Genomic DNA, 24,554 nt, shown 5'->3' with positions numbered 1-24,554 from the left:
ACCAACTACACTTGGGTCTATTGGGGCATGGGCTGGTCATTTGGGTCAGTAGGCCCAATGAGGGCTACTAGGCCTAACAGTTACCCCCTTAATGCCTTTGGGCAAGGTTTGGGCAGGGGCATTCAAGATTTTGGGCCATGCCATGAATGTCTCGAGAAAGGGCCATGAACAAGGGATCGTTACTCTTGTTCATTTGGAACGATGGCCTTTTACCACGTGAGCGAATTAAGTGAAGCTTACTGTTAAGGCATGATAATCAAAGGTTCACCTTTTAAATCCAAGCACCTTCAACACAACTTGTCACTTCCTCTGTCGTTCTTCCTTCTCCTTTTCCGCATCTTTTTCCTTCCTTTATTTTTTCTCTCTTTCCAGTCCGTTCTCACTCTCCTTTCTCAAGATTCTTCTTAGGCTTAGACCTAGTGTCTTCCCAATTTCTTGATCTTCTACTTTGTCCAGATATGTTGCTTTTGTGCTACTGTGAATTGTGTGCCTGAGCTATAACATTTCGTTGGAGTTGATTCCCCCATATTGGCAATCATGTTTGTAGTCTTGCCGGTGTTAGAGACCTCCTTACCGCAAAACTGTACTACGATTGCATACCTCATGACCCATGAGGCAACTAGGAGCCTATTTGGGAGTGTGTTTGAGAAATAGAGCTTTTAAGTCAAAAAACGCTTGTTGAGTGTTAAATGCACTTTTAGGTCCCTCAAACACAATCCCAAACAGGCCCTAAAGGAGGTGGATGATGTCTCATGTGCGGTCCTCTATGGGAGAGGAAGACCTAATGACACTTCGGGAGTGATATTCGGTGCCTGTTGTATGCGTTGCCAGTCAGATACGGCATATATATCATATAGCCATAATTAGTCTCTCTAGTTATGGCATGTTTTCGTATTATAGCTATAGTATCTTGTAATTAATAGGTGAATTTTAGTTACCTTATTTGTTCTCCTCAGATTGACCCGCCATCTGAGATAGTTCCTAAGTCTGGTCCTTGACGATCTACCCGAGTATCATGTCCTCCTGATTGGTATGGTTTTTCCCACACTTCTTTTAATGCTACTTTGTTTTCTATTTCCATCCCTACATGCTTTTCTAAGGCTGTTAAATATGAATGGTGGCGGAAAGCGATGGATAAGGAACTTCGGGCTCTCCAGGACAATCATACATGGAACGTGGTTCCTTGCCCCTCTAATGTTAAAGCCATCAGTTGTAAATATGTTTAATCGATTAAGCTTCGCTCTGATGGGACTTTGGATCGGTATAAGGCACAATTAGTTGCTCTTGGAAACATGCAAGAATATGGGGCGGACTATGAGGAGCCATTTGCTCCGGTGGAGTGCATACAGTTATTTCTATTGCCGCCTCCCAAAGCTGGCCACTTCACCAGATGGACGTAAAAAATGCTTTTCTTCATGGTGATCTCAAAGATGATATTTGCATGACTCTTCCTCCGGGTTTGTTTTATTCTCCATCTACCGTTGTGCGTAAGTTAAAGCGGTCTCTTTATGGCTTAAAATAGGCTCTCTGGGCATGGTTTGAAAAATTCAGGTCTACTCTGCTACGCTTCTCCTTGTCCAAAGCCAATATGACTCCTTTTTGTTCCTTTGCAAGGCTCCGACTGGTCTCGTTCTTTTACTTGTGTATGTGGATGATATTGTCATTACTGGCATTGACTCCAGTTTAATTGCCCATCTCAAGTAGAATCTTTAGGCTTCTTTTCCTATGAAAGACCTTGGTCTTCTTACGTATTTTTTGGGGTTGGAGGTGCACACTGATTTTTCAGGTATATTCTTAAATCAACACAAATATACCTAGGACTTGATTAGCCTGGCTGGTCTTCACGATTCTTCTTCGGTGGATACTCCTATGGAGGTTAATGTGAAATATCGAAGTGAGGAGGGTGATCTTCTTTCTGATCTTACTGTGTTCCGACAGTTGGCAGGCAGCTTGAACTATTTGACTATTACTCGGCCTGATATTTCTTTCGCTGTCCAGCAGGTTAGCCAGTTTATGCGAACTCCACGCCATCTTTATTTAGCTGCTGTTTGCCATATCATTCGATATCTTCGGGGGTCACCTGGCCGTGGGTTGTTCTTTCCAACCGGCTCTCCTCTTCGCCTTGTTGCTTATAGTGATGTGGATTGGGCCGGATGTCCTGATACTCGGCGGTCTGTCACGGGTTGGTGCATGTTTCTTGGTGATTCTTTGATTTCTTGGAAGAGTAAGAAACAAGCTCGCATTTTAGAATCATCTACTGAATCCGAATACCGGGCAATGTCTACTACTTGTTCTGAGATTGTCTGGCTTCGTGGGCTTCTGGTTGAGCTTGGTTTTGCTTAATCTGATTCTACTCCCCTTCATGCTGATAATACTAGTGCCATTCAAATAGCTGTTAATCCTGTTTACCATGAGCGTACAAAGCATATTGAGGTAGACTGTCATTCTATTTAGGAAGCCTTGGACACTCGTGTTATCTCTCTTCCTCGTGTTTCCACTAATCTTCAGATAGCTGACGTTTTCACGAAGGCCATGACACGACAGCGTCATTAGTTCCTTGTGGGCAAATTGATGCTTCTTGATCGACCAACATCAATTTGAGGGGGGATGTCAGTTAGATACTCATATATATCATATATATTTAGCCATAATTAGTCTCTCTAGTTATGACATATTTTTGTATTATAGCTATAGTATCTTATAATTAATAGGTGAGTTTTAGTTACCTTATTTGTTCTCCTAGATTGCTGTAATTAGCTATACAATTCCTATATAATATGAGTAACCTTCACATTGAGAGGTATTCAATACAATTGACATGCGTGCGCACCCCGGAGAAGAAGGAAGATGCATTGGTTGATGGGAGCAAGGATGAAGTATGCCTCAATGAGGAGACGTTCGCGCATGACGTTGTTTATAATGCTATGGCTTTTAAAACAAAGTCGTTAGTGGAAATAACTCTTTTCAAGTGACAATACTACATACACCATAAATCTCACAACGGAATAATTTTTCTTTTTCTGTTAGCAGTATAATCATAGCTAGATAAACATATCAGAGCTACTGTATAAATATCTATTTACATAAAAATTAAAATTGTAAGTTATTACATTAACTATACACTGTACAACGTGTTTATCAAAAGTGCCACAAGCGGCACAACCGAATATATACATCTAAGATAGACTAAGACATGTTAGTATATAACAAAATGGAGACTATGACCAGCCTCATCCATAATAACCTAAGTAGGCATAAAGGTCCTCCCTTCAGCCTCAGTCCCTGCATCAACAACTATGTAATTGTAGAGTCACCACAATTACATAAACGGATATATGAGTTCACATTTTCAATAAGTATAATAAACACTGGAAACATGAGGAATGCAGGCTACAAGCTGGCTTGCTCCTTTAGTGATTAATTTTCCTGATTTTCTCTTTATGTTCTCTTTTTCTTTCTCCCCTACTTAGCCGCTCTCTTGTATACTCCCTGTGTACATGGGTTGCGCCCCTCTGCGCTCTTTAATGCATTATTACTTATAAAAAATAAGTATAATAAACACTGACCTTTATAATATAAGCCTTATTTTTAGAAAATATCTCTACATGTGTCTAATGACAGCTAGTATAGAGTATTACAAAAAAAGAGTTTATTACTGAAAAGTCACCGCTAATAAGATATTTATTAGAGAAGTTTATAATGATATATAGAAAATCCTCTTATATTTTCTTTGGCATTTTTCTTTACTATGTATTTCTCTCTCTCTCTCTCTCTCTCTCTCTCTATATATATATATATATATAGAGCAATAAAAAAGTCCATAAAGCATATTATGCTAACATGAGTCTTTATGACTCTTTGCCCCCCGTAACATAGGTTCCACAATTTACTCATCAACTCTTAATCTTTGCTAACTCTATAGCATTATCATTTTCCTTTACTAACTGTATGTAATAACGTGTCATTTTCTCAAATCTGGTTATCCTTCCAAAACTCAACATTTTTTAAATATAATTTTTATTAACACACGTCAAAATCTGGTTATCCTTTTCTCATCATAATCTCCCTCGAGAAAAGACAGCATTTTCCTGGGGGAACCCACCAACAAAATGTTTTAAAGCTTCACCGAGAAGTTGGTATCTCCCAGGTGAAGCCTTGCAAAGACTTTCTAAGGAAACATTTGGTGATGCCTATGCCCTATCGGGGGTGTTCCCCAAGTAAGGACTTAGGATTCTGTTGGAGGGGAACCTCTAGCAAAGTGTTTTAAAGTTTTGCCTAGAAGTTGGTATACCCCAGCCAAAGCCTTTAAAATAATTTCTTAAGAGACCTCTCAATGAGGTCTATGGCCTATCGGGGGTGTTCCCTCAAGCAAGGACTTAGGGTATTGCTAAAGGGAAACCCCTTAGCAAAGTGTTTTAAAGTTTTACCGAGAAGTTGGTATCCTCCAAGTAGCTCTTCTGCCCATAACCCATATCTGTCGCCCAACTTCTTCTTTATTAATTTAAAGATTTGTTTACTGGTTGCCTTTACTTGGCCATTTGCTTGAGGGTGCTCGGGAGATGAATAGACATTATGGACTATGAGGTCTAAGCACCATTTTTTGAATGACTCTTAGTCGAATTGCTTCCCATTGTTTGTGACAAAAGCGTACGGGATTCTTTTTTTTTTATATAAGTAAAAATGTATATATCAAAAATGTGTGGAGGAGCGCAATCCTAGTACACAGGCCATACACAAAGGAACGCCGAAGAATGAGAAAGAGAAGAGAAAAGAGAGAAAAACAGGGAAACTAAACACAAAGGGAGCTGGCCAGCCAGCAGTCCAAGTGAAGAGGGTAGATAGGAAGAAGTGTATGAGGTCCTCAATATTCCTTGACGAGTCCTCAAAACATCTAGCATGTTTTGAGGATTCTGAACCTACACACCATCGATCGCCAAAGAAAGCCTTCTATATTCTTGCTAGTTATTGTTGTCAACGCCTTAGCCTCAACCCATTGGTGAAGTAATCTATCGCCATAATAGCAAATTTCACTCCCCATTTTCGCTTTGGGAGGGGACTGACCAAGTCGACACCCTACTGCGTGAAAGGGTAGGGCAAGGAGATAGCAATGAACTTTTCCGGAGATGCATTTGAGGAGTGGAAGCACAAAGCTCCTTCTATACAACACGTCTCCTATCATGGAAAACATGGCAGCTTGGAACCTTATCCACTTGGTCTCGTTTCTGTTCGTAAGCACCACACCATTCTTGAAGTAATCCAAAATTGGGTTTTGCCCATGCCACGTTTGTGCCACCTGTTGTCCTAGTCTCTTCCTTTAAAATGGATGCCATTCGGGCGAGTTAATCTACCCGGACATTCTACTCTCTTGGCACTTTTTCTATGATAAACTGATGGGATCGATCTTTTAGTTCAAGAACTTTGGCTAGGTACTTCTTCAGAAGGTCTCCTTTGGCACAAAATCTCCTTTGACCTGCCTAACAACTACTTGAGAATTGCTTCGAATTGTCACTACTTTGCACCCTTGCTATACCAAGGCTAGCTACTACAGCCTCGTAGTTTACTTCGTTATTGGTGGCCTTGAACGATAGTCTAATTGCATATTCCATTTCAAGACCCTCTAAGGAGGTGAGCACTAATTATGTGCCTCTTCTTCTTCTGTTTGTGGAACCGTTCATGTAGATTACCCAGATCGACCCCTCTGGTTTGTCACCCTCGTCCCCCAACGGTCGGTTGGTGAACTCTACCACAACTTGTCCCTTGATTTCCACCTAGGGGATGTATTCAATATTGAACTCCCTTAGTTCGACTAGCCAATTGATAAGGCGCATCAAGGTATCATACTTATACAACGTTGTCTTCAATGGGTATGGGCTTGAAAGTGGGGACGTAAAGGCTGAGATCCAAATTGCTTCGAGGAGGACAACCAATATTATTCTATCGTCCTAGTCTTCGATTGCTAGTATTTCTTTATTAAATCGAGCCATTAAGTCTTTGAGTAACTCATCTCCCATCTGCTTGAGAGTTAAGAGGTACGTTGTTGGCCTTCTGCATTTGTGGCCAACAATGAATTGCTTGAAGAACAACTTACATAAATCGTCGAAGGACCTGATGGAATTCGGCTACAAGTTTGCAAACCACTTCCATGCTGATCCCTTGAGTGTGAGAGGAAAGGCTGTACATGCTATCCCATCAGGGATTGCATGGAGGATCATATGGGCCATGTACATCTCAATGTGCTTGGCGGGATCCTCAAATTTGTCAATACGTCCATCTGTGGATCCTTGAACCTCTAGGGCAAGGGGAGTTCCATGGCCTCCAATATGAAAAGGGACATTAGCGTTCTTTAGCAAATCTTCCACTGCGGATTGCTTCCCTTTAATCTTGTGCTCCATCTCATCGTATTAGGGCTCGCAAGTCGCTGAGGCACTCCTTCATATGCATCCTTCCTTTCGGCTATCCACCAGATTAGGAGTTGACAATTGTTGAGCGGAGAGGTTGCCCTCATTGTTCCAGCCAACATTCATGCTTTCCCCTTCGTCACAGGTTCCTTGAAGTTCAGTTGGCTGGGTCTTGTGGTCGTCATGGTGGGTTTGGTTGCCCACTACTGGTTCACACTCAACGCTACATGATTTGTTGGTTTTGTTGTACCAGCACATCCATCTAATGGGAAAGCTGCAGGAGGTGAGCCTCAAATATGGTAAGCTCTTCTTAGGAGGTGCTGGTGTTGTGCGGGTTGGGGGGACTCCCATCATGGTTACACACGTTTTTGGACCAAGTTTCCAACATTCGGTCTTTTGTCAAAGAAACAATTTTGCTTCCCACGTATGATGTCAAACTATTGATACATCTGACTACGTGCCCAGGATGTGCTCAAAATCCACCCTTTGTCAAATAAACAATGTTGCTTGCCACAGACGATGTCAAACTGTTGATATAGTTGGTTGCGTGCCGAGGATGTGCTCTAAATCACTGGTGAGAAACGAGGAAAACTGGGCATAAGAGCTTGCCAAAGCAAATTGGCGAAGATAGCTTTGATGCTTAAGTTAGTATTTCAAAGAGGGTTATATATATGAGGAAAGAGAAATGTGCAATTAGTATGAAGAGGATTATCAATACTTTATCATTTGACCATAATTTTATAAGCACTTTACCGCTAGCTACGAGGCATGTTTCGATTGGAGGCCTTACCTGCTAGAACTTTGCCCTAAAAGTCGTAATTAGTGGACCTTCATAAATGTTTAGGGGGTAGACGAGATTGTGAGGACATAAGTAGGATGATAGGGACATGAGAGGGCTAATGGGATGTCGGGGGCATGGGTAAACGGCTAGGGGACGGGCTCTGGTGTGGCACCTACTAACTACACTCAAGTCTATTGGGGCATGGGCTAGTCGTTCAAGTCAATAGGCCCAAGTAGGCTAGTGGGCCTAAGACCATGCAACACTACAAAACAAGAAGACAATTGAAGAGATTTGTGTCAAACAAAACAAGAGTGCAACTACTAGGGGTGTAAATGCAGATGCAGATGTGGTTATCAGCAATATCTGCATCCGCATAATACAATTATCATTTTTAGGTATCTGCATCTTGTGATTATTATTCGCATCCGCACGATTATTGCCAATGCTTTGATTACTTATGAAAGCATATAATATTGCCAATGCTTTGATTACTTATGAAAGCCCCGTTACATCATATGCGGTTATCTGCTTCTAGTAAATACAAAAAGACATTTTTGTTTTTTTAGTAAATAAATTAACGAAATTTATTCATCTATTTTTGTTTCTTTGTAACTATCAACGTTAATTATTATAACTAGAGCATCTACTATGTAACCATCACATCAATTGTAATCATTACATAATATTTATCACCGCCACAAAGTAGATATAAGTTATATCTTAATACGTGAAATCATCTTAAATCATTATATTTGCAATCTTCACCCGAAGTAGTTAGTGGTCTATAAGTTCTTAAGCGATATAAGGTCGATAATATCATGTTAAGCATACGCATGTATCTCGAGATCTTCCTTGTTCCAAATCCTAGTGGTAACTTCTCTATAAAACAGACTGTTTTACAAATGGAAACGATAAGCCACGACTTAGTGAGTAAAGCACGCGTGAAACATGTTATGTAGTGAATCCAATCATTTTGAAACAAAGGTGTAAAATTACACATGCAAACAGTATTTCTCAATATGAAAAGGCAGAAAATCATGTTGATGCGTAAGTAGGGTTTGCACGTCCAAAAGGACATATGGTACAACCTCGATGCCTTGACTGAGGTACGTAGCTAGCCGCCACTAGATGATCGACTGAGTCTAACCCCAAATGATCCACTCAACTGATGATGGCGTTGTGAGTGACCCATACCCTGTGGATGGTCGCACCAACCACAATAACCCTCGGATCTAGGGTAAAACTCACCCCTTACACAACTAGCCATAGGGCTAGTTGGTATAATCTACTATGCACATGCCATATATTTATTACATTATAAGTTTTACATTATTTAACAAAGGTGGCTGTGTCATACGAGCATATTATCATTTCATTTTCCATGCATGTAAAATAAAATTTAGTGTTACACAATCATTAATTTTGCAAAACTCATTAGCGTTAATTTGAAACTCAAGATTCACAACATTAAATCCCAAAACATTTCATTACAGTATAGAGATGAACATTCTGAATAGCATCGGTAGTTAAATATTGAGTGTCAATAGATTAGTCAGCAGAACTAAGACTCGAAAAGGCACATCCTTTATCACATCTAACACTTTTAAAGCCAAAAGTCAAGAGTCTTTCTACTAAGCACAAAGTTCTCAACTTTACATTCTCACCATATTCCTTTAACCAAAAACTCCAAACAACTATTTAAATTTACAACTTGCATAGCCTAAAGTTCGTCTTTAGTCTCATCTAGTATATTTAAGACGGAACCCACCTCAAGCTACAAAATTCTAAATCTCTTTTCATTCCCACACCCATAACTACACACACTAGCATATAACCAACCAAACCCAAGAAAATAGCAGTGCCTTTAGGAACAAAAATACAAGCTTGATTTAAGAGATTACCTCTTGGGGCCCTAAACTCCCAAAGAACCAAGAAAATACATGCCTTTTCTTTCTCCTTCTCTTCTCCTTTTACTCTATCTCTCTCTTCTACACATTTCTGGAGGTGTATGGTTCCATTACGACCTTAAATAAGCCCCCTACCATTTCTGCAAGTTTTGGACTTAACCTAAATCGCAAATTGTCTATCACCTATAGATTGGTTCATTGGGCCGTTAGATCACCAAGGTTTCAATTTCATCTAATGTGTCTTCGCACCTCATCGATTGATCAGTTACTTTAGGTCAATCAATAAATTACATTTTTTTTTTTTTTTTTTAAATCCACAGTGTACGATCGCTTAACCTATTGATCAACTTGACCACTAATTGATTGGTACGTTTTGCCAATTGATTGATAGGGTTTTGCTGACTTGGATCGATTGATTGGTACCTTCTATTGATTTTTTTTTTAATAGTTTTACATTTTTATACATTTATAGCTTTTATAATGGGCAACACGTGTCATCATATAATTGGATGTGACATGACACACTAACGGAATCCGTCAAGAATGTTTTCTTCTTTCTTCCAAAATCATTTTTTACGCACTTCTCTCCCCCTGCAAAAGAAGGGAATTCAAAATCAATTTTGAGGTAATTTTTCTACCTCCCTCTCTCTCATATTATATTTTCCTCTCTCTTTCCAATCCCCCTTTGATGTTTTTCTTCTCTTTGGTCTACCATTGAGGATGATTGAATGGGTATTGTTGCTTTAATTTTTGGGTTTAATATTAGTTAAGATTTGAAGCTTTATTTTTTGTAAGAATTGGTTGAAGGGGTTTGAACGTTAATTTGGTTGATGTTTGAATGATTGATTTATTGGGATGTAAATTTTGGGTTTGATTTGGAAATTTTTGTGTTGGCCGAAACAAGATAAGAATTTTGGCTGACGATTCTAGCGGTTATTGGGATGTAAATTTTGGGTTTTGCTTTGGAAATTTTTGTGTTGGCCGAAACAAGCTTAAAATTTTGGCTGATGATTATGGTGGGTATTTTGGTTGTTTGGATTGACATATCGATTGGGTCTTGAAAAAATTCAAGTGGGTAGGAAAATTGATTTTGGTTAAGAATTGACTGAAAATTGGTGTTTCAGGGAGAGTTTCTTTTAGGTTGATTTTCTCAGTGGGTTCTCCTTACAACCAGTTGGGTGAAGAGATTTTGTTGAGTTGAGATGAAATTTTCATTGGGTATTCTATTGGAAATTTTCGGTGGCTCTTGGGGTTTCATTTAAGGTAGCCGAACATGGGTGAAGAAAACTTGCAATTGGGGCTTAATTTCATTTTCTAATTACTGATTATGAGTATGATTTTCAGATTTTCTATATACGCATTCCAGGGCTTGATTTTTTGGATGTTTCTTGGTGGAGATATTTCCATGATAGCTCATCTCGCTCATGATAAGACCAAGTCAACTTCAAACATTCAAGATACACCATCTAATAAGGATATCATCCAATCAAGTTCAAATAGTAGATAACATTATGTTCATGTATAGTGTTTGTATAGCACACAAACTATAATAATCTATATCTTGTGTAACTGATTAGTTTATAAATACAAAGGCCTTAACCATGATTTTGTACGGCAACATATTCAAAACTCTTATATGGTATTAGAGCCTCACTAACACACATCCATTTTTTTCCTTTCATCCATTTTTTTTCTTTCAAGATCCTACAACTTCTACTCAATCCACCCAGTCGTCCACCACCTCCTCTTCATTCACTTCCACCTAAACCTCAACCCCACCCCTAGTTACCTTCCCTAACTTCAATCCTTAGAAGCTATCTCGGGATAATTATAGTCTTTGGTTACCCAAATTGTTCCTTACCTTGAGGGTAGGAAACTGTTTGGTTATGTTGATGGGTCTATCCATCCCCCACCTCAAACCATTCTCTACTAGGGATGGTGTTGAATATGTTACCCCTAAATTGGAACATGCAAGATCAATTGATTCTAGATGCTAAATTCTTCACTATCAGAAAAAATGCTCTTTTATGTTACTCGTTGTGCTACTTCTAGAGATGCTTGGCTCACTTTAGAAACATTGTTCTTGTCCCAGTCTCAAGTGCGAACAATGCAAGTCCATTATCAATTGGCTACCCTTAAGAAGGGAAACACATCAATTGCATATTATTATCATAAAAAACTTCAGCAACTTACTAATACTCTGGCTGCTGTGGATCAACCTCTGAATGAATTTCTGCCCTTAAGTCGGAGTTTGACCCATTTGTCACCTCTGTTATGAGACGTGTTGAACCTCTCTCCATTGAGGAGCTCTTTGGCCATTTGTTAGCCCACGAATTACGGCTCGAACAAAATCAATCTACTCTTGATCTTTTTGTTGGTTGTGCTAATCTTGCATCTCAGGGACGATCAAACCGTGGAGGACAAGGAGGCCATAGGAACTATAACTCCTCTGGTCATGGAAATTTTAACATGCACTCTCTAAACCAAACTAAGGCAGGGAGTAAGGACATCCCTTCTCTAGCCATGGGTCTCCCAGATATAGCTCATCCTCTCGACCTGTTTGCAAGGTCTGCAACAAAATAGGCCATGTTGCCCTTGACTATTATCATTGTTATGATAACATCTACACAAGAGAGACAACTCCATCAATGGAGGCAAATTTCTCCGCTCCATTGGGTGGTTCTGACCCGAACTGGTACCCAGATTCCAGTGCTACCCATCACCTAACTTCTAGTATGGAAAATTTCAACCTTAAGGTTGAGGACTACATGAGCTCCGATCATATTAGAATCGACAATGGTAAAGGGCTTTCCATCTATCACATTGGAAACACCCGTCTTTTCTCCTCTAATTTTCAATTTGATATGTTTGATGTTTTGCATGTCCCCAAGATTTCAAAAAATATGTTGTCTGTCCACAAGTTCTTCCTTTATGAATTCCATCCCTCTTATTGTCTTTTGAAGGTTTGAGCTTCGGAGAACACGTTGCTTAAAGTCTTGAATAGCCAATGTTTGTATCAATTTCTTCCTTTTGCCATTAAACCGCCTCCCACTGTCTCGGTCGTTTTCGAGCGTGTCTCCTTCCCTTAGTGGCACTCATGGTTGGCACACTCAGCCTTAAAGGTGGTTCAACGGGTGTTGTGCTCTTTCAAGCTTCCTTTTGCTTCCAATAAAGTGGATGGGATGTGCTGTACTTGCTTGAGCTCAAAAAGCAATTAACTTCTTGTTGCCTCTCAATTTCAAACCACGTGTCCCTAATGGGGTCCTGCCCCGGTTTGTTCAAAATCTGGTTCTATGTATTATGTTTCCGTTTTAGATTCCTTTAGTAAATATACTTGGTTATATCCTATTCCTTGTAAAAGTGATGTTACCCGTGTTTTTATTAAATTCAAATCATATGTTGAATGTTTCTTTGGGTCCAAAAATAGAAGCAGTTCAATCCGATTGGTGGGGGGTGAGTAAATTTCTTCAATCATTTGCCATTTCCCATTGTGTTTCTTGTCCACACATGCATTAACAAAATAGTGTTGTAAGCATTGACATTATAATGTCAAAACTGGTCCTGACATTATAATCGCATGCCAACTCCAACATTTAAAAATAATTTTTTGCCATGATCCTCTTAGTGTTTGTTCTTTGGGTAGAATCCTCATCATAAAGGGTACAAGTGTCTAAATCTATCCACTAATCGTCTTAACATTTCACAAGATGTTATTTTTGATGAGTCTGTGTTTCCCTTACATAGTGAGTCACCCTCCAATTCAGTCCAGTCAAGTTTAAGTTTGTAGGTCTCAAAAATCAATCCTTACCTTATGTCTCCTTTTATCTCAAACCATGGGCCTACAACAACGCCATCCACGGACTCAGTATCTTCAAACCTCCAAGTTAGTTGCAGCCCACATGATACATCCAGCCCACCATCTACAGAGTTCCAAGTACCCACTTTACCTTTTTCATCCCCAATCTCTCACATTATTTCCTCTCCTTCTGATCAATCCTAGTAACCTCCACCTTCGATTCATCAAATGATAACCCGTGCCAAAAATAACATTACAAAACCCAAAAAGTTCATAGATGGGCAGTTCTTGTTACCCTATATCCCATGCCCTCATTCTCGAATCTACAGGAGTTCGAACCCACTTGTCACTCTTCAGCCATGAAGGACTAGATTTGTTGGAAAGCCATGAACACCTAATTTGATGCTCTACTAAAAAATCATACATGGACTTGGTTCCTTCCACCTCAGCAAAGAAAGTGATTGGGTGTAAATGGGTCTTCTAGTTGAAGAGGAAAGCTGACAGATCAATTGACCATTACACGGCTAGAATCATTGCTAAAGGGTTTCATCAACAAGCTGGAATTGATTATGGTGAGACCTAAAGTCTAGTTATTAAACCCACAACAACACGTCTATTTCTGTAGTTTTCTATTTCTAGTGGTCGGCCAATTCACCAAATATTCATACAAAATGCATTCCTCCATGGCAATTTATTTGAGGAAGTATATATGACTTAGCCACCTAGCTTTGCTCATTCTTAGTATCCATCTCACATTTGCAAGTTTCAAAAAGCCCTGTATGGCTTGAAACAAGCCCGTGGGGCTTGGTTCTCAATATTGAGTATCCAATTGGTTGAGCTCGGATTGTTTAGTTCTCAATATGATAGCTCTCTTTTTATTTATCATTCTTCTGATTATATCATGTTGGTGCTAATTTATGTGGATAACATACGCATTGTGAATTACTCACTACCCTTCACCGTGACTTTGTTGTGAAAGATTTGGGCACATTAAATATTTTTCTAGGAAAAAGAAGTGTTGCCTTGCTATAGGGGGGTTATCTTATCCCAACAAAGATATATCTTGGATCTACTTAAGCGTACTAAGATGATTGGTTCTGCTCACCTTTCTGCATTTGAGGGTGATTTATTCTCTAATCCCACATTATTCAAAAGCACCATTGGGGCTTTATAGTACTTATGCATCACATGGCCAGAAATTTCCTTTTTTTGTCAATAAACTCTCCCATTTTATGCACAAACCCACATACTCCATTGGCAATTTGTTAAGTCTTATTGTGCTAACTCAAGCAAACCATCTAGCATGGTCTTTGGTTCTAAAAGGCATCCATATCGTGTATTCAAACTTTTTCTAATGTTGACTAGATGGGTAGTCATGATGATCATCTCTTTACTGGGGGGCTATTGTATCTTTCTTGGCAAAAATCTTATTTCTTGGAGCTGTTGCAAACAAAAAACTATCGCCAGGTCAAGTATAGAGGCTAAGTACAAAGCATTAACAAATACAAATGCGGAGTTATCTTAGCTCACATTGATCCAAAATTGGTTTACAATTTTCTCAGCCTCCAAAGTTATGTTGTGACAATATTGAAGCCACATATTTGTCCTCCAACCCAGTCTTCCACGCAAGAACCAAACATGTCAAGATTGACTTCCATTTCGTCTGAGACATGGTGGCCAAGAAATCCTATCCATCAAATTTATCTCTAGCAAAGATCAACTTGCGGACATCTTCACAAAGCCACTCTTATCCTCACAGTTGGGCCTCTTTCGTGATAAGCTAAACTTTATCCCTATATCGTTCAACTTGAGAGGGCGTGTTAGAGATATGATCTCCACAACAACTCATCTCACTCATGATAAGATCAATTCAAGTTCAAACATTCAAGATACACCATCTGATAAGGATATCAATCAATCCAGTTAAAACAGTAGATAACATTTTGTTCATGTACAAACATAGAAATTGTATTCATCTATGTCTTGTGTAACTGATTAGTTTATAAATAAAAAAGGCCTTAACCATGATTTTGTAAGACATCACATATTCATAACTCTTATATTTCTTGACTGATTGGGTGTTTTCTTTTGGTTGATATTGATTTACAAGGTTCCACGCTGATTACTATCGAGAAGGTAGTCGAACTAAAGTAGATTTCTAGAATAAATTGTGGTTTGGTAGAATAGAAAATTTTTAGCAAATTTTGATTTGTTATTCCCTTTGGCCAAATTTGGAAGAGTTTTGGAATTGGGATGATTGGGTTTCAAATTTTAGGTATTTTGATTGATTCTATGTGGTAACCGATTTTGAACCTTTTGGTTTGGGTTCTTTTTGTGGCTGATCGAATTTGGTTTAGGTTGTGAAGTTTTGGTTGATGTTTGGTTGAATGGAAGAAAAATCAATGGGTGTTTGATGTTTGGATGAAGGGTGAATTTGATGGGGTTTTTAGATTTTTTTTTTTTTTTTTTTTGAGAAATTTTTTGAAGAATTGATTGGGATTTTTTGTTGGTTGTTGGCCTCTAGAGAAAAGGAGTATTGGTACTATAATTTTATATAAATAATTGTACAATATAATTTAAGCTATATATATGGGTTAAACTCATTCTTTATTAAGTGGTAAGAAAATAAAACATAAAATGTTGGATCATGGAATTAAATTGGAAATTTGAACAAATGATATTTTATTACCTGAACTTGGACAAAGGATGTTATTTGGACATTGGATACTAGACAATGGACAATTTTACTTAGATATTAGACAATGGAAAATTTTACCTGGACATCGGACAAAGAACATTCTCACCTAGAGTGGGAGCAATGCTAAACACTACACCTTTAATTTTACCTAGACATTAGTTAATAAGAGTTTTCATTAACACTGGATGAGATTTTTTTGGAGGTGTGGTGGATTAATGGTTTGGTTGAAATAAATCATTTGCCCGAGCATATAACATTTTCTTTCGTCATGAATTTATGCTTCTGAGAAAAAAAAGAGTTGATCAATCCTCAAGTGTCTGGCCACACTTAGTTCTATTAAACATTAATTGTTCCACATGGCATAAATAAAATCTTAAGCATGTGTATATAAAGTTTTGGACATTCGCCTCTTGCAAACCGGTTTTCAAGCGTAAGTTCTACCTGAGGTTTGTACCTTGGGTAAAATTCACACTTTGAAAAGGCTTGCAAGGGGATGGTGTCTAAGACCTTATATACACATGTTTAAGATTGTGATGCAGGTGAAGACCGATATTAGTGTTGATTTATTTTATTTATGTATGTGTTTTAGTTTTCCTTTTCTATTAGGATTGGGTTTCTGTTTTTCCAATTATGCATGTGTGTTTTAGTTTTCCTTTTCAATAAGGATTAGGTTTTTCCTTTTTCATTAAGGATTAGGTTTTTTCTTTTCCATTTAGGATTTGTTTAGTTTTTTCCCTTTTCCTTGTTAAATTAGAAGTGTATCTTAGTCTATATAAGGGATACACACTCAATGAAACAATTCAGTTTTGAAGTATCAATAAAATTTTGGTCTTTTAAAGTTATTCTATGTTTGCTTCTTTGGGGCGAGTATGGTCTTTCGCTTTCCTATTCGTTATATTCTCTCTTCTTGAGTTCCCTTTATAGTCTTCATTCTTAACTTCTGATGTTATCATACGCTATCAGAACAATCCTGGAGGAAGCAAAAGAGGATAGTGTAATGTACACCTTTGTTAGATGAGCATATTAGGGTTAATATATTATATGGGGTATTTTGGTCTTTGTACTCAATGTTACATTATATATATATATATATATATATATATATATATATATATATGAAGTATGAGAGGAGAAGGCTACGTGAAAAAACAACAGAGCCTCTTCTTTCTTCTCTTTACATGCAAACCCTAAATCCCTCTAACATGGTATCAGAGCCATAACTATTGACTGCATCTAACACTCCCCCTTGGTAAACAGTGCATCTCTCACCCCGTCTTCGGATCCACTGGCACCTGCATCTGATTCCTTGCCCATTGCCCTACGGAAAGGTACACGTTCTTGCACTACTAAACATCCTATCAGTCAGTTTGTATCCACTAGTTCTTTATCTCCTTCCCATTTTTGCTTTATTTCCCATCTTTCCACTGTTTCCACCCCAAAGACAATGCAGGATGCCTTATCTGACTCTGGTTGGAGGCAAGCTATGGAATTGGAAATGAAGGCCTTACATCAAAATGGTACGTGGGAACTTGTTCCATTACCCCCTGCTAAGAAGACTGTTGGTTGCAAATGGGTATACACAGTTAAGTTTAATCCTGATGGTTCTGTTGAACGGTTGAAAGCTCGTTTGGTTGCTAAGGGTTATACACAGACGTATGGTATTGATTATGATGAGACGTTTTCTCCAGTTGCCAAAATCTCTTCCGTTCGTATTCTTATTTCTTTGGCTGCTAATCTTAATTGGCCCTTATTTTAGTTGGACGTCAAAAATGCCTTTTTACATGGGGATTTACATGAGGAAGTTTATATGGAGCAACCACCTGGGTTTGTTGCTCAGGGGGAGTATCGGAGTTGTGTTTGTAAGTTAAAGAAGGCTTTGTATGGTCTCAAGCAATCTCCACGGGCATGGTTTGGGAAGTTCTCTGAGGCCATTATGGAGTTTGGTCTTCAGCGTTGTCAGACAGATCATTCAGTATTTCACTTGCATACAAATGCAGGCTACATTCTTCTTGTGGTATATGTGGATGACATTGTGATTACAGGGGATGATTCAGGAGGTATCGCTCGATTGAAACTGTTTTTACAGCAGAAGTTTCATACTAAAGATTTGGGAAAACTCAGATATTTCTTGGGGATTGAAGTTGCTAGATCCCGAAAGGGTATCAATTTATCTCAAAGAAAATATGCACTTGATTTGTTAGAAGAGACAGGTCTCCTGGGTGCTCGTCCTGTTGACACTCCAATGGATCCTAATCAGAAATTAGTAAAAGATGAAGGAGAATTATTTGAAGATCCTAGTAGGTATCGTCGTTTGGTTGGAAAGTTGAATTATCTCACTATTACTAGGCCAGACATTTCATATGCAGTTGGTGTTGTTAGTCAATTCTTGGAGGCTCCTAGAGTTTTACATTGGGAAGTTGTTACTCGTATTATTCGATATTTGAAAGGAGCTCCTGGCCTTGGGATATTGTATAGACCGAATGGACACCTCCGGGTAGAAGGGTTTACTGATGCAGATTGGGCAGGTTCCCTCCCAGATAGGCGATCTACTACAGGGTATTGCACATTCTTGGGTGGTAATTTGGTGACTTGGAAAAGTAAGAAACAAACGGTGGTGGCACGGTCGAGTGCTAAGGCAGAATACAGGGCAATGTCTAATACTGCTAGTGAATTGACGTGGTTACAACATTTCCTACAGGAGATCGGATTCACTGCTCCTACACCTATCCCATTATTTTGTGACAATCAAGCCGCTATACATATTGCATCTAACTCTGTTTTTCATGAAAGAACTAAGCATATTGAGGTCGATTGTCACTTTGTTCGAGATAAGATACTCAGCAGAGATATATCTACACCATTTGTGAAGTCTGGAGATCAACTAGCTGATATGTTTACAAAGTCTCTGTGTCGAAAGAAGTTAGAGTTTATTTGTTCCAAGCTGGGCTTATATGATATATATGCTCCAGCTTGAGGGGGAGTGTTAGATGAGCATATTAGGGTTAATATATTATATGGGGTATTTTGGTCTTTGTACTCAATGTTACATTATATATATATATATATGAAGTAAAAGAGGAGAAGGCTACGTGAAAAAACAACAGAGCCTCTTCTTTCTTCTCTTTACATGCAAACCCTAAATCCCTCTAACACTTGATGCCATGTGAAGAGGGTGCCAGTGTAGATGATGAAGTGCCAGAAGAGTTACGAGAGGTGTTGACCGAGTTTGCTAATTTGATGCTTGAGAATCTACCCCTTGGTTTGCAACCCATGAGAGATATTCAACACCACATTGACTTCGTGCTGGGGTCAAGCTTGCCAAATCGACTAGCTTATCGCCTCAACCTGAAGGAATCCGAAGAGTTACAACGCCAAGTGATAGAGTTATTGGAAAGAGGTTATATCCAAGAGAGCATGAGTCCATATTCAGTTTTGTCTCTTTTAGTTCCGAAGAAGGATGGATTGTGGTGTATGTGTATCAATAGCAAAGTCATCAATCGAATCATGGTGAAGTGTAGACTCTCGATTCCTTTCTTGGAACGAAATGCTGGATCATTTATCAAGTTCTAAGGTCTTTCGAAAATTGACCTTAGGAGCGGGTATCACCAAATCAGAATTAGGCCTGGAGATGAGTGGAAAAAAACGTTCAAGATGCATCATAGGTTGTACAAGTGGATGGTCATACCTTTTGGACTATCCAACCCGCCCAAACACATTCTTGTGGTTCATGCATCAGGTGTTGCAGTCTTACATGGAGAAGTTCGTTGTTGTTTACTTTGACGATATCCTCATCTATAGCTCTTGCAAGAGACACAACTAGAGCACCTTAAGGAAATTTTTGAAACACAATGAAATGAGTGTTTATATGTCAATTAGAAGAAGTGTTCATTTCTTACTACCATTTTTTTTTTTTTTTTTTGTATTTACTGATGGTGTTTAAGTAGATCAGTCTAAGGTGGCAGCAATTATAGAGTGGTAAACACCCAAGTGTCAACATGATGTCCAAAATTTTCATAGATTGGCGTCATTCTACCGACAGTTCATCCGAAATTTCAGTACATTGATTATACCAATAATAGAGTGCTTAAAGGGTCGGACTTTCTAGTGGACTAAAGAAGCCGATGCAAGTTTTCACTTGGTAAAGTAGCAAATGACTGAAGCACCCATTCTTGCTCTTCTAGACTTCGAGAAGATTTTTGAAGTCAACTATGATGCATTTGACGTTGGCATTGGTGGTGTTCTGAGCCATAAGTACGTTCGATCGCCTTTTTAGTGAGAAGCTATCGGGGTCTAAAAAGAATTATTCCACCTATGACTTGGAGTTCTACGCCATTGTACAATCTTTGAAGTATTGGCATCATTACCTGGTGCAGAAGGAATTCATCCTTATCAATAATCACAAGGCCCTCAAGTACATCAATGGCCAACATAACCTTAGCCGTAGACATGTTAAGTGGGTTGCCTACCTTCAGGAGTTCACTTTTTCCTTAGGGCACCAATCAAGGAGCTTGAATCAAGTTGATGATGCTTTGAGTAGGCGGGTTTTTTACTACTCTGCATACCAGAGTTTTGACACCTTCCGAGAGTTGTATATAGAAGATCCTTCATTCGAGAAGATATTTGTTGAGGTCTCTATTGGTAAGAAAAATTATTATATTATTCTTAAAGGTTATATGTTATGTGGTTTACATATATGCATTCTGATTAGTTCGTTGATGGAGCAGATACTATGAGAGTTGCATGGAGGTCACTTTGGGAGAGAGAAATCTTTGGCCTTGGTCTCATCAGACTATTATTGGCCCTAGCAAACTAGTGATGTGGCACGTTACATGGAACAATGTTTTATTTTTCAAAGGTCCAAATGAGCCCTCACAAATGTTGGTCTGTACACCTCATTCTAGTGCTCGATGGCCCATGGCTCAACGTTAGCATGGATTTTGTATTAGGGTTACCTCGCACTCAGAGGAGCATGGATTCTATTCTCATGTTGGTGGATTGATTTTCGAAGATGGCCCATTTTGTAGCTTGTCGGAAGAAGATGAATGCCACCCGAATTGCTCTCCTATATTTTTGGGAAATTAGCTGCATGCACAAGGCATGAGTTTTCAATATCTATTACATCGGATTGAGATACAAAATTCATGAGTCATTTTTGGACGAGTCTGTGGGAAAAGATGGAGACCAAGCTTAATTTTAGTAGTGCCTACCACCCCCAATGATTAGACTGAGGTGGTGAATGAGAGCTTGGGAAATCTTTTAAGGAGTTTAGATAGTAGAAATAAGCAGAAGCAGTGGGACCTAGCTTTATCACAGGCAGAGTTTGCTTACAACCAGTCAAAGAATAGAACGACTTAGTTGAGCACTTTAGAGATCGTGTATGGACAAAAGCCATTGGGAGTGCTTGTCTTGGCACGCATTCCCCGTATTGGTCGATTGAGTATTAAGGCTGATGAGATGGGAGATTACCTCCAAGGAGTTCATGACCAGGTTAAGAAAATGATAGAAGATAGCAATGTCATGTATATAGCACGATCCAACAACCATAGGCGCATGGTAACGTTTGAGGTTGATCTGGTTTAGGTTGTACTCACACGTGATCGTTTCCCCATCGGTGAGTATAGCGAGCTACGAGAGGGGAAGATTTGGCCTTACGAGATTATGTAGAAGATAAATCGTAATGCACACCGGCCAAGTCTTCTAAGTCATTTAAAGGCCTCCGATGTGTTCAACTTGAAGCAATTTACTTAGGTACATTGGCGATATTGTGATAACCATGCAAGTGATAGTATTATTTTGAGATTGTTATATAACAGGGTTTCAGAGCTATTTTCATACAAACTAGGTATGAGTGAGATATGATCCCTACTAGTTATGATTTAAATTGTTGTTTCCATTATCATGTTACGAACTATTTTACTACTCCATAATATGGGATGTGAAGCTGTATACATATATATAGTAAAGAAAAAGCAAAGGAAAATATGAAATTTTATTATTATGTATTAACTTCTCTAGTTTGAATATAAGTTTATCAAACTCTTTGTGAAAACCATACATAAATAGTTGTTTAGTAAATATTATTTAGAGATTTATTTATTATTATTTTTTTTCGAGATAAAAAGAAGGCTTAAGCTTAAACTTGCTGAGTCGTGCACAAGCACATCTACCTGTAAAATTACCATGGTTGAGGAGGAGGAAGATGAAGACCCATACGCATGTTTGCACTACTATTCTTGAGGCTAACAAGAAGCCTCAATTTTCAGAAGAGGATGAATTACTATAGCAAATTTTTAGTATTTTGAGCTACTGCATATGACATTTTTTGGAAACTTAGCATAAATGTTGATAATGTTAATGTAAAGAAAATGTTCTACGTAATTATATAATGTGAAGTTTAAATTAGATGCACTGGTTCATTTATGATTCGAGATGAATTTGTAGTACCAAAAAAGAAAAACAAATAAAAGAAAAATTTTATACATGATATTTCCGCTGCAAGTGTTACAATTATGTAGTAGCATCATGTGGGAATTCAGATAATCCCACTTACGGCTTGTATTAAAAGTTGGGGCGCTACATCATCGCCATCTCGATCCCTGGTCCAGCTAAACAGATGATGATGTAGAGGCCAAACTTAACAGTGTCTGTAAACAAAGTTTACAGGTGAAAGAGGGTGAGCTTCACTACTCGGTAAGTAAACACAAAACATGAGATAAATCATATATTGAAAACATTTATTGAAAGAAATTCTGTATTGCTAGTCATAATAGATCATGCAATAAATGAAATGTAATAAACTTGAAGCATAAACTTCAAATCATCTAAGACTTGCAAATCAATTTTGGCTTTGTAAATTAATCAAAGCTTTCCTCCCACTTTTCATGAATATTATTTTCTTATGGAACATGTTTACCCATTGGACCATTTTCGCATTTCTTAAACTCATGAGCTCTAACCTGTAACCACAAGAGAGCTGCCTACAATGGGAATCTTCCCTGATCAATGGATCATGACCGAGCAAAAGACCATTGCCGTGAGTGTACACTCAGGAGAATGACACCCGGCTAATAGCCCACACCTTCATGTAATTATCATTTGATGTGGTGCGTTGTGCTATCCGTAAATCATATACATCATGTAATCCCGTATCGGTCATAAACATCATCATATCATAATGGCGTCGAGGGTTAACTTATTAAAACATGATGTGCATGCTCTTTCATAAACATAACATAATTGAGCTCATAATCTTCTGTGCATAACTATGCGTGCACATTTTCATAAATCATGGTAATGGCATAAAGTACAATTGCACTTTTAATATATCATGGCACTTTCAAAATTCATAGCATCTTGAAACTTTCATGACATTGTATTATAACATTTAAAGTACATGCATCAGTTTATAATATTTTCCGACATTTTTTCTTTTTTTTTTTGAATCATTAGTTGAATAAAAATAATATTTGTACCCTTGTCGGTACTTTTAAAGATGTTACTTACCTAGTTGCCAACACGTAGAAAAGTGTCCCTTTACCTGGGACCTTGCAAATTATCACATAACCTTGTTTAGAGAAGTTCTTCAATCTCTATTTTTTTTAGAAATTAAACATTGCCCAGAATTTTATTTACTGGACAGCTAGCTATCCTCCCCCCTTTCTATCTCTCAATTAAAAGTGCTTAAATTCTACTAGATGCCAATTAAGCTGTCCAATTCAACAATTCTCAAAATAAAAAAGTAAAAATTCCTACATTAAAATTCCTGCACCACACAGGAATTTGCAAATTTCTGTAATCATCATAAAATTAAATCCAAACTTTATCCTATGACCCAATAGACAAATATCCATTTAAATCAAATAAAAATTTGTCCAGCTTGAATACGCCACCTAACCCCTTTTTTCGTTTATCACTAAATTTTGTATTCTTTAAGTCCAATTTACATATGATTATTTGTCCAACAACAATAATTGTCATTTCCAAATTGTCTGAATAGTGTTGTCCAAGTCCAGGTAAAAATGTCCTTTGTCCATGTTCATGTTCATGTTCATGTTCAGGTAAAGATGTCCTTTGTCCAGATACGTATGTTAAGGTGGAGAAGGATCATCTCCATTTCCTTCGGGTCCTTTTTTTATAAGAGAAGAATGGCCAAAAAAAAAAAAAAGTGAAATGACTATTCTACCCTTGTAAAATAAGAGACTGGCTCCTCTCCATTTCCTTTGAAACAGAGAGAATCCGGGTCCTGTTATGGTAAAAATGTCCATTGACCAATAGCAATTTATTTACTTGTCCATCCAATCATGCATCATCAACTCGAGAGTTGATATATAAAAGATTAGTCATAGAATCATTAAAGAACAGTAATTAACTCCCCAGAAAAACTTCTTAACACTATTTTCTCAAGAGAAAATAGTTCACCGAAGCTAGAAAAAATATTTAAATAAACCAATCCATTCACCCTCCATTTGGTTTATTTAAATAAGCCTATGATTCAAATTGTTTTCCCACACTTTCAGAGTAAGCAAACAGAGAAACCCAAGACAATCCAAAATCTCAATCAAAATCTCGAACTCAAAAAGCATTAAGAAACCCAGCATCAAGTTGTAGCAAAATATAGCAAGACTTGAACGAGAATTTAGAATCTTTTCACCGAATTACTCGTAAATTTAAAAGAAAAAAAAAAAAAGAGCACTAAAATCATCTAAACCCTCAAAAAAAAAAAAACATGTCCCCCAACCGGTCCAAATAAAATTTGCTATTTAACAAAAAGAAAACTTCCAATACCCAAACAAAGAAATTATTTAACCACATCAAAGAAGATCACCACCGAAAATCAAGCCCTTAATCAATTTATAGAAAAGCAAAATTTGATATACCAAAAGAGGGGTTTCGGCTTTCTTACAAATTTTTTTGTTCCCAAAATTTACCTGAGTTGGCAAAATTAACAGATGGGTATACCAATAATAATCCATTT

General features: G+C 38.0%; 1 protein-coding gene across 11 annotated transcripts in view; it reads right to left on the bottom strand.

Moving 5' to 3' along the window:
• Positions 1-24,554, bottom strand: part of LOC132187924 (agamous-like MADS-box protein FUL-L) — an 82,808-nt gene that overhangs the window by 16,134 nt on the left and 42,120 nt on the right. For 2 of the 11 annotated variants that reach the window (XR_009440854.1, XM_059602383.1), the window contains one exon: positions 22,034-22,224. The exons of 7 other annotated variants lie outside the window; for them this stretch is intronic. Coding sequence is in view for 3 of the 4 variants with exons in the window: in XM_059602383.1 (XP_059458366.1) it covers positions 22,186-22,224 (39 nt within the window). In the remaining variant the exon portion in view is untranslated. Of the gene's footprint in view, positions 1-3,002; positions 3,295-22,033; positions 22,225-24,554 lie in introns of those variants that run through there. 2 more of the 11 variants (XM_088513552.1, XM_088513553.1) reach the window with 2 other exon arrangements.

The sequence above is a fragment of the Corylus avellana genome, chromosome 2 (assembly GCF_965113065.1).
Source record: "Corylus avellana chromosome 2, dhCorAvel1.hap1.2, whole genome shotgun sequence".
Lineage (NCBI taxonomy): Eukaryota > Viridiplantae > Streptophyta > Magnoliopsida > Fagales > Betulaceae > Corylus > Corylus avellana.
This window is presented reverse-complemented; position numbering and strand designations above follow the sequence as displayed.